Here is an 11,447-nt window from a genome sequence, read left to right on the forward strand (position 1 = left end):
AAAAGGGAAGCTGAAGTCAGGAGAAATTGTTGCCTGGCAGAAAGGAAAGATGATGGCCCTGAGATGGCGTGACAAGAAAGATGTGTGCCTTATGAGTACTGTCCATGATGCCTCCACTGTTCTGGTACACACAAAACGTGGGAAAGTAGTGATGAAGCCACAGGTGGTGATTGACTACAACAACACCATGGGAGGTGTCGACAGAGCTGACCAAGCCATGACATTCTACCCAGCGATGAGGAAACAGCAAAGGAAGTACTACAAGAAGATTTTCAGGCATCTAGTTGAGCAGTGCCTATGGAATGCCTACATTCTGTACAAAAAAAATAGTCAGAGTCCTGTGAATCATTCAGACTTCATTTTGCAAGTTTCCGAATCCATAGTCAAAAACCACCAAACACCATCAGTGGCTATGAATAGACCTGGACGTCGTGCTTCCACCAATGTCAACCCAGAACACCTGACCGGTCGTCACTTCACTGAATACATCCCACCAACCCAGAAAAAGGCCGCACCTACAAGGATGTGCGTGGTTTGCTGCTCAAAGACCGATGACAGAGGAAGGAAGAAACGCAAGGAAACCGGGTTCTACTGTCCTGACTGTGATGTAGGACTTTGTGCAGCACTCTGCTTCAAAATCTACCATACCCGGGATGTCTACTAAAAATGTAATTATTTTTTTTCTAAAATTTACATTTAATTTATATTATTATTTATCAATAATATTGCACCCTTGTTTGGACAAATTTCAGTGAAAAATTTTTGATAATTTTTTTCTTTTGATAAATTACATTGTTGTGGTCTATTATTTCATTATTTTTTATAATGATTATTTATAAATATTTATTATATTATAATTTATGATTATAATATAAATAAATATAATTATCATAACCAGGAGTTATTCCTAAGAATGACAGGCACACAATTGTAAACCACAAATTTCCATGCAAAAAATTGTACCACTTTTTGCACAGAAATTCTGCCATACTCAGACTGCTAGGGGTGGTAATTATATATTTTTCAGCTTCTTTTTTTCGTGGTACCACAATGCATTGTCTTAACAGTTTATTCAAATTTCAAAAGTGGGTTCAAAAACACTTCCAAACCACAAAACCTAATTCCATCCTTACCATCCCTATACCTGGTATTGCCAAACATTTCTACCCCCCTTACCTGGTATTTTCTAACCCTTTGTGAGAATTCCCTCTTTGTTACTAGAGGCCACATTTATTGGAATGGCTTCTCCAGATTATATGGGAGCTCTCACTTGCTGGAGGAATTGGGGGAATCTTCATATCATAACGAGAAGGTTTCACTCATATCAGCTGTGTAAGGTTTTGCTTTAGTTCTGTTAGAAAGAGAGGTAGGTGACCCTGGTAGTGGGGTAGTTGCAATAGTGGTGTAATAATGAGAGAAAAGTAATGGATGATAGTGATATTACAATGCACTTCAGGCATGCGCAGAAGGAGCCCTTTCGTGAAAAGAAAAAACAACAGATCTCACGCATGCACAGTGAAATCGGCAAGATTTTTTCCCCAAATACGTCACCTGATCTCGCGCCTGTCCCAGGTGATGTAGGAAGAAGAACCTGGAAAAAGAGAAAATGGCGGCGCCTAGAGTGCTACAAGTCGGATACCGGGACGACATGGGACTCGAAGGAAGAACCCTCAGAGCTCAGTAGGCCACTCATGCATGCCAATGCCTCTTCTTTCATGCCTTGGCCTTCTTGGACTGGTCTCCAATGGATTCTACAAGTGATGCAAACCCGACTACATTTACTACTGCCTGGATGTAAAAACAGGATCCTATATCCAAGGTAACTAAATTGAGAGTGTTAATGCAGATTCCACCCAACAGGGTTGACAAAATGGCACCTATCGCCACAATGAGGACTAATCATCAAGCAGCCATACGTGATGTAAAACAGCACAATGGCCTGAAAGGACAGAGAGTTTGAATATCCATGTCTCAAGAGAGTTTCAGCTAGAAAGGGACGGGAACTTTCAACAATTGAAGTCTTATAATATATTGATGGACAATATCGGGAAAAGATCTCACCAGAATAACATACTGTTGTGAGGTATTATTATTATTATTAATAATAATAATAATAATAATAATCACCGAGGACTATAGAGCAGACACTCCATATGACACCATTATGAATATTTTCACATTGAAGGAACACTTGACCCCAGCATTGAACTGTGCAACAAAAGCTGGACCTCCATTTATTGAACCCTGAAAGCCCACAGGGCGTTTTATTCAATGTTCATTATTATGAGGAGGCCGTCATGAAGGCAGCTCGGTAGACCTAGATGGTGCTCATATAACCTTTACCTGATGTGCTTTTTCACCCATAGCCAAAGCCAAAACTATCAAAGGAGCAATATCATAGACCATTTGTTATTTTTTTCAAAATGTTTACAATTGCTCTGCCAATTTCCTGATTTTTTAAGCAATAGATCACTGGATTTAGGAAAGGTGTCACAATGGTGTATAAAAGCGATAACATCTTGTTCATATTCATGGATTGTTTCTGGGAAGGGACCCCATACATGATGAAGAGAGTCCCGTAGTACAACGACACCACGGCCAGATGGGAGCTGCAGGTAGAGAAGGCCTTCTGTCTGCCTTTCTCTGACTTTATCCTGAGGATGGTGTAAATGATGTAACCATAAGACACTAGGACGAAGAAGAATGGGAAGAAAGTGATGAGGAATGAGAATGAGAAAGCCAACAATTTGGCCGTAGAAACGTCTGAGCAAGCCAAGTCCAGGAAGGGAACCAAATCACAGAAGAAGTGGTCGATGGTGTTCCGGTGACAGAAGTGTAGATTGGATAGAGAAACTGCCACTGGGAATGTGGGAAAAAAACCGACCATCCAGGAAGAGACGATGAGGTTACGGCAAAGTTCTGTGGTCATGATGGAAGAATATCTCAAAGGTTTACAAATGGCGAGATAACGGTCATAAGACATGACGGTCAGAAGTAAGCACTCAAATGCTGACAGAGAACCAAATAAGTAGTACTGAACAATACAGCTGGAGTGGGTGATATTTCCTCTTTCTGTCCACAGGATTTGTAGCATGTTTGGTACGATATCAGAGGTTAGCAGGACATCAGATATGGAGAGATTGCTAAGGAAGATGTACATGGGGGTATGAAGATGGCTTACTGCCTTCACCAAACCAACAATGAAAATATTGCCATAAAATATGACAATGTAAACGAAAAGTAAACTGCTGAACAGAACGACTCTGAAACTGTGAAAACTTTTAAAGCCAATAAGTACGAATTCAGCAACCAGGCTTTGGTTGAAGTCATTCATTTGCTGAAAAACAAATTTATAGATTTAAGGCCTTGGAAAGAGAATCCTTTTCCGTATCAAACATCATTATATACAATAGCCATACCTCCTGAGAACTGGTCTATATGTAGATTATGGCAATTTGCTGACAAGATCCACAGGCAGGTTAACTCTCCAGGAAGCTGAATCCATTGTAATCAGATTTGTGCATTATGAGGATTTTTTTTTATATTTTGGGCAAGGTTGACTAACAGATATGTACATAAATGCTTTGTGAATGAAAATATATGACCTATACTTTATTAGCTGTCAGTAAATTTCACAATGTACCAATGTTTGTAGTTGGTGGCAGGTAGACCAATGCCGTGCAGCTGATGGCATTGTAGAGATGGGAAGATGATGAAGCTCAGAATCTCTCGGGGTGGCTGAGGCCGGGTTTGCTGGGGGGTCCCCTAATATCTTGTTACACCCTCGGCTGATACTATGATGCTGATACTAATTCATCAAGTTTCAGCACAATCAAAATAATAAATAAATCTATATTTGTATACATGTTACAGGTATGTATGTTGGTCAACCCTTCCAGATGTTTCCTCAGGCTACTAATACACATTGGGCCCATATGTGTAAACCTGAGGCTGAACCTCTACAAGGAGGAAGTGCGGGCTATAGTACATTCTCTCTGGAAGTGTCCTCACCCAACCAAGTGGGACCCCCAACTGAATTAAGGTGTGTCCATGGGAATAGTGTCCACTTATTCCAGTTCTGTATCAGAAATCCAGTCCTTGTATATAATGTTAAAAGTTTATTAAAGAAGAGTGGAAAGGGGTCTGAGTGGAGTACCCAAAAAGTTTGCATTCCATGCATGGGGCTAGGACTTCTCCTGGGACTAAGGCAGAAATAGCACACATTATAGCAACAGTTCTGGTGTTTTCTCCACACCAAGTAAGGAATGGAGCTCCAGACCAGCGGTGGTCCTACAGAAATCAGCTTGTGTTAGGTCTTTTTTAAGATCAAGGCAGAACATGTTGAGCCCAATTGGCAAAAGCCCTCATTCCCAGGCTCTAGTTCACAACCCAAACACAAGAAAGGAAAGGAGAAGGACTAATCTAGAAATCTGTGCATTTTTCAAGCTGGATACAACTACTGAGAAAATGCCCATCAGTGAATCTTCCCACTGACTGCCATAATTTTGTACTGTGAGCTGTGGATATTGCAATTTTAACCATGGTCCCTAAAGACCTGAAAGTTATTTCAAGGGGTTTGTCCATCTAAAAAGGTTGAGGGGTTTTTAGACCTTTTAAGATGAACAAACCCCTTGAAATAGAGACTTTCAGGTCTTCAGGGAACCATGGTTAAAATTGCAATATCCACAGCTCACAGTACAAAATTATGGTAGTCAGTGGGAGGAATTCCTCCTAAATTGCTGGCCATTGGGAAGAATGTCACCCCAAATGATCGTTGGGGTCACTTATACTGACCAGGGAGGCAGAAACTGCTCATTGCTCCTCTGGATGACCCTTGGCTGAGAAACATTGCTCTAACAGATGAACATGAAAGACCAGCCCAAAGCTCTGATACAGCACTCTAGAACTCTCCACAGAAAGCTGGTGGATAGCACAACAGAACAATATGCCCCAGACTACCTCAAAACCAAAAAACAAGTACAGATTTAAAGGATAAATGCACATTATCCTTACCCTGACTAAACCTAACCCACTTTCCCCCGCTGCAGATTCTTCCTCATCAAGAACCAATAGTCTATCGGGCTCTAAGGCCTAGGCAGAAGAGAAGACTGGTGACCATCAAGCAAACCATTTGTGGAAGGGGATGGTGGCTTAGGGTAGGTCAGAGTATAGCACTTAGAGTAAGGCTAATAAGGCTTAATAATGGATTGATAAAGTATTAATGGGTAGTTATATACAGAAACAATTCTAACCATCAAGCCAATGATAAAATAGAAGGGAGCAGAGACATCACGGTTGGGCATGGTACAGTATACCTTGGGCATGGTCATGGTATGAGGGGGTTGACTTTGCAGAAAGACCATTGCCATTTCCCCCTGCACCTTTGTGTGAAAATGCATCAATGTGCATTATGTTGCATCTTAATTTGGGATGTGATGAAACTCACGTATATCTAAAGAAAAATAGATAAACCTATCCGCTCTTTGCATCTCTATCATTTATCATCTTACCTGTTATCTGCAATAGACCAAAGGTATTAGAAAAAAAATAAGGATATGGATAACATCTGAATATTACATAGAGTCATTGTGCATGTGGGGTTTACTGAGGACACCTGGAATAATGATGAGCCACCCTTGTAAATATATATTGTTATAGATTGTGTATTCATGGCATTGCCATCATTATTTGTCTCATTATCCTAATAAAACATTTTCAGTCCCCCCCCGAGATCAATCATAGAGACAAAGTTTGTGTCCCAAGGATTATGGCTTCTCCCATGGGACTTCCATGTTTTACAATAAATTAATTTCTCTTGGGAAAAACGTGCTATATTTATTATGTTTATGGTATTATGGCTGAATCTATTATGTCGTAAATATATTGTTAATTAGCACAAGATTAGGAGGATACCATGGTGGCACCAGATGAGCCTGTACATCCACCAAATTCAGGGAAAGTTATTGTATTGCCTTCACTGGTTCCTCCTCTATCTGCCTCTCACCCCCTCTATGTCACCCTCACTCTCTATTACCCCCTCCAACTCTCTCCCAACCCCTTTATGTCACCCATTCTTTCTCTCACCCCCTTAATGTCACCCTCATTCTCTCTTACCCCCTACATCTCTCTCTCACCCCCTCTATCTCACCCTTACTTTCTCTTACCCCCTTCATCTCTCTCTTTCACCACCTCTATCACACCCTCACTCTTTTTTACCCCCTCCATCTCTCTCACCCCCTCTATGTCACCCTCACTCTCTCTTACCCCCTCGATCTCACCCTTACTCTCTCTTACCCCCTCCATCTCTCTCTCAAACCCTCTATGTCACCCTTACTCTTTCTTACCCCCTTCATCTCTCTCTCGCCCCCTTTATCTCACCCTTACTCTCTCCTACCCTATTCATCTCTCTCTCACCCCCTCTATCACACCCTCACTCTCTCTTACCCCCTCCATCTCTCTCACCCCTTCTATGTCACCCTCACTCTCTCTTACCCCTCCATTTCTCTCCCACCCTCTCTATCTCACACTTACTCTCTCTTACCACCTCTATCTCACTCTTACTCTTTCTTACCCCCTTCATCTCTCTCTCACCCCTCACTCTCTCTTACCCCCTCCATCTCTCTCTCACCCCCTGCATCTCACCCTCACTCTCTCCTACCCCCTTCATCTCACTCTCCACCTATAGGTCACCCTTACTCTCTCTTACCCCCTCCATCTCTCTCACCCCTTCTATGTCACCCTCTTTCTCTCTTACCCCCATCATCTCTCCCTCACCCCCTCTATCTCACCCTTACTCTTTCTTACCCCCTACATCTCTCTCTTACCCCTCTATGTCACCCTTACTCTCTCTTACCCCTCCATCTCTCTCAAACCCCCTCTATGTCACCCTCTTTCTCTCTTACCCCTCTATCTATCTCTCACCCCCTCTATCTCACCTTTACTCTTTCTTACCCCCTACATCTCTCTCTCACCCCCTCTATGTCACCCTTACTCTCTTACCCCCTCCATCTCTCTCTCACCCTTAATCTTTCTTACCCCCTCTATCTCTCTCTCACCCCTTTATCTCACCCTTACTCTCTCCTACCCCCTTCATCTCACTCGCCACCTCTATGTCACCCTTACTCTCTCTTACCCCTCCTTCCCTCTCCCCCCCCTCTATGTCACCCTTACTCTCTCTTACCCCCTTCACCTCTCTCTCACGCCCTCTATCTCACCCTTACTTACTCTTACCCCTCCATCTCTATCTCACACACGCTATCTCACCCTTACTCTCTCTTACCCCCTCTATGTCACCCTTACTCTCTCTTACAACTTCCATCTCTCTCTCACCCTTACTCTCTCTTACCCCCTCCATCTCTCTCACCCCTTCTAAGTCACCCTCTTTCTCTCTTACCCCCATCTCTCTCTCACCCCCTCTATGTCACCCTTACTCTCTCTTACCCCTCCATCTCTCTCTCACCCCCTCTATGTCACCCTCTTTCTCTCTTACCCCTCCATCTATCTCACCCCTCACGCTCTCTTACCCCCTCCATGTCACCCTTACTCTCTCTTACCCCCTCCATTTCTCTCACCCTTACTCTCTCTTACCCCCTTCATCTCTCTCCCCCAGTAGACCCTTCTATGGCTTCCCATTGTCTTCTCTCCTTTTCCTCGGTGATTTCCGTAGCTCGTGTTTTCCTGTATGACATAATTGGAAGACATACCGGTAGGTGTCATAGGTAAGTCAGCAGAATCCCATTGACTTTTATTGAGCCGTGCAATGGCTTTGACTTGATTATTTGGAAGCAGCTTGGTAATACAGACATAAAAGCTCCGAATGTAAAGGTTCCTAATCTTAAACCTGGGTCATGCCAATTAAAAAGAGGGAAATGTGCACAGCTGTGATAAGGGGCAATTAATGCAACTTGTAGGGCAACACAGATCCAAGTTATAGTTCTGAATAATTGAATAAATGCAAAGTTCAGGTTATGGTGACATCTGGTGGCTGAAAGTGAAAGTTACACACAAACATGATGCATGCGTGACACCTGCTGGCTATTGTGTGTCCCTGCAGCTGGTTATATCTTTTGGTCATTTTCAACTCAATTTAATCTTCTTTATTACATAGAAAAAATAGTGCTTGTGATTTTTTGTCCTGTACAAAACCATACTGTGTCAAGTAAGTAACAATTTATTATTACATTAAATGTACGATTTCACTTACCCCCATTTATACCCCCATTTAATCATTTATATTCATAAATGAATATTACATCCAGGAAAAAAAGGCTTATTGGGGTCATAAAAATATAGGTATTTAGATAAAGAAGAAAACATTTCGTTAAAATAATTGTATTCTCTGCTGACCCCAATTTGCCTTTTGTATTTACTTTTTATAAAATTTATATCCCTGCACTATGCAATGTATAGAGCAGTAGTAATGAATGGTACGATGTCTCCATCAAGTGGTAAGTTTGTATCATTACAGCGCAATGAATTAGGACGGATATGTGTAGGGCCGCCTGTGACCACTAGAGATCTGTATTCAGGTGTTTAAACTGTCACTCAATTCCCGAATCGCTATGAAATAAATAGCTTTAATGAATTATACAAACAACACAATATATTGACAAAATATATGAATTAACATATTATATACAATATATAGACAAAATATTGGTATCACTACTTGCAATAATATCATCCAACCAGCAGAGGGAGTGCGTACTCACCGGGCGCCATTTTGCCGTGGATCCCGACGCACAGTAGCGGATGTCGCTTCATAAAAATGGCGACCCCATTGCAATCGAAGTGACAGATTTGGCGGCCATGTTTCTGGAGACCAATGCAACGAAGAGTCTATGAAAAAAAGCTTTGGCAAAATGGCTCTGGCTTTGAGGACCATATTATTAAGATAGTAGAAGTAAAGGATACTGAGGGGAGTGCAGGACAGACAGACAGACAGCAAGATGTCCTCCAGGCTGCCTCCAGCTGCCCTCAGCCTCAGACAGGTGAGATATTGTTATGTGTGGGGGCATTTTACATAATATATAAGGGTGAAGGGACACTTTGTGTTGGAAACTTAACCCTAGAACTGCCCTAGCCTGGGTTAAAGTGAGGCCATGGCATTAAAGTGACAATCACCTGGTAATCCTGGCACTAACACACTTCCTGTCATATGGTGACAACACTGATTGTTCTGTATTCACGGAGATGCAGTAGAATGTCATAAGTCACATTTCCACTCTCCTAATTTGTACAAGCTTTATTGTTTTAAGCAAAGAGGCTCGGGCTCCCTCCTTAGTGTGTTTCACCCAATAGCTTAGAGTATCTTCTACGATCAATCTCTGCTATTGGTCGAAACATGTCAGGTGGGCAGCTCCTTGCCTGCATCCAATTGGCTGTTTGGTGACCTCTCCAAGGTCTCTGTGTGATACAAAGCTCCTCCCATCCTTGGAAGGGTTTATTGTTGCCACCTAGAGTTTAATTCCATAATTACATGTAATGACAAATACCAGAAGCCTCTTTGTAATGATTGGTTCATTTATAGACCAATCAGTAAGGGATAATGGTGCCAGGGGCGGTCCTAAGCTTGACTTTATTGATTATCTGTGAAGGCACGGACACTGTATAGACCCTGCTCACATTTTTGTGCACAGTTCCTCCTCAGGCAGCAGGTTCTCAGCCTGTACCGCAGGATCCTCCAGGCTGTGCGGCAGATCCCGGACCCCGCAGACCGGCGCTATATGAAGGACTGGGCCCGGGATGAGTTCCGGAGGAATCAGACAGCCAGCGAAGAGGTAAGGCATATCTCACAGGTGGATGCTGGAGGAATGGTAGGACTTCTTATTTATAGTACAACCATAGCCTTCTATTGGGGGGGTTCAGGACCACCTAATTATAACTGTATCTGTCTTTCTAAAGTCCCAGAAATACCTATTGATCCTGCCAGTAAAGTATACTTAATGCAGCATCCTGTGATGGGGTGACAACAATGCTGCACTGCTGCTGAATTCGGAGCAGTCTCGTCACTCTCATGTGGGCTGAATCTGCTAGCTGTAGTGTAGTAGGAGAAAATGTTGCAGGGAGCGTGGCTATTATCAGTGCTGATTCACGAGCCTGTCAATCAACAACTGGCCACACCCAGTCCCGCCCACTGATTTCACAATTGACAACACTGAGCTCCTCCTACTGTGATCTGCAATGTCTGGGAGGGGTAGCATGTGAGACATCAGTGAAGGAGGATTTATCTTTAGGTGAGTGAGGGGAAATATTTTACCATAGAAAAGAGCATTCTGCTAATTCTTCTTTTCATTTTTGTACACTGAAATGAAACACTTTTAGCTTCAGATTCACTTTCAGTTCAGGAATTCTGAATGATGATGAGTGTGATTGACCCCCTCTGATTCACCTTTCTTCCTCCTCAGATCACCATACGGATGATGATCTCTCAAGGGCTGCAGCAAGTGCAGGAACTAGAGCGAGCTCTTAAGCTGGCCAGATCATAGATCCCCGGGAATCATCTGTGGTCATGTGACCTCCGGTGTGTGTCCGCACAGGAAGTTGGGTCATGTTCCTGGGAGGAGAGGAAAGAAGGTTGGGATGATCTTCCAGTCATTGGAAGCCATGGTTACTTGCTGGTTTACTGGTATTTTCACTGGGAATGGATGGACATTGACTCGTTTACAGCTACCTGAGGACCCCAGGGACATAGTCATGTGACTATTCATGTGTGCTCAGATTTATGGCTCCCTTCAGTCTAGAGATATCTTTCTTGACCCTTTACATGGGGAAAACCTTGAAATAACTTTTGGGTCTTCGGGTAACCCCCTGCTTTAATTATATTTGCTTGGCTGTCAGTGTGAAGAATTCCTCTTACATTGTTGCTGGCCGATGAGAAGAATGTCACCCTTACATATAGCCAAAAAGATCATTGGGGTCACTTAATATGACCAGTTAAGTGCAAACTGTTTATTGCTCAAGGAACCCCTAGCACCCCCTGGAGGAGCTTTTCACTGGTATACCGCTATGGAGACTTCATACACAGCTAACAGAATCTTGATGAATGCCAATTTTCAGGTGGTCAAGATAAGTGCCTTTATTATCAACATACAATTTGTCACATGATCACTGGGTGGACGTGACTACTTGAACATGATGGTATTCATACTAAAAAAACACCAATAAACTTTTGTATGTTAGGGGCATAGCCCATAAAAGTTCCTCAACAACCAATTCTTGGATAGTACAGACAGCTTTGTCTCGATACCTTCAAGTGACTGCTTTAGTACATTCTACATTTAGTTCATTCTCCGTTCTCAAGTGGTGCCCTTTGCCATTTGAAAAAAAATCTCAGATGAATTTCATTGAAAATTCATCAATAGAGAAAATAAAATGTAGGGTTTTTTTGTTAGTTTAAAAAGCTGTAATTGGTTTTAGAAGGCTGCTGAAGACTGTAGAGACTCATT

At 42.5% G+C, this 11,447-nt stretch overlaps 2 protein-coding genes across 2 annotated transcripts; one reads left to right on the forward strand and one right to left on the reverse strand.

Annotated features, from left to right (window-relative positions):
• Positions 1-2,395: 2,395 nt before the first annotated feature.
• LOC140327584 (olfactory receptor 5G9-like) lies at positions 2,396-3,334 on the reverse strand. Its single transcript, XM_072406972.1, has one exon. The coding sequence runs from the start codon at positions 3,332-3,334 to the stop codon at positions 2,396-2,398; it is 939 nt and encodes a 312-aa protein (XP_072263073.1).
• A 5,532-nt stretch (positions 3,335-8,866) lies between these two features.
• LYRM2 (LYR motif containing 2) lies at positions 8,867-11,329 on the forward strand. Its single transcript, XM_072406743.1, has 3 exons — positions 8,867-8,990; positions 9,639-9,779; positions 10,407-11,329. The coding sequence occupies exons 1-3, from the start codon at positions 8,949-8,951 to the stop codon at positions 10,485-10,487; spliced, it is 264 nt and encodes an 87-aa protein (XP_072262844.1). The 5' UTR covers positions 8,867-8,948; the 3' UTR covers positions 10,488-11,329.
• Positions 11,330-11,447: the final 118 nt, after the last annotated feature.

This window comes from Pyxicephalus adspersus, chromosome 3 (assembly GCF_032062135.1).
Source record: "Pyxicephalus adspersus chromosome 3, UCB_Pads_2.0, whole genome shotgun sequence".
NCBI lineage: Eukaryota > Metazoa > Chordata > Amphibia > Anura > Pyxicephalidae > Pyxicephalus > Pyxicephalus adspersus.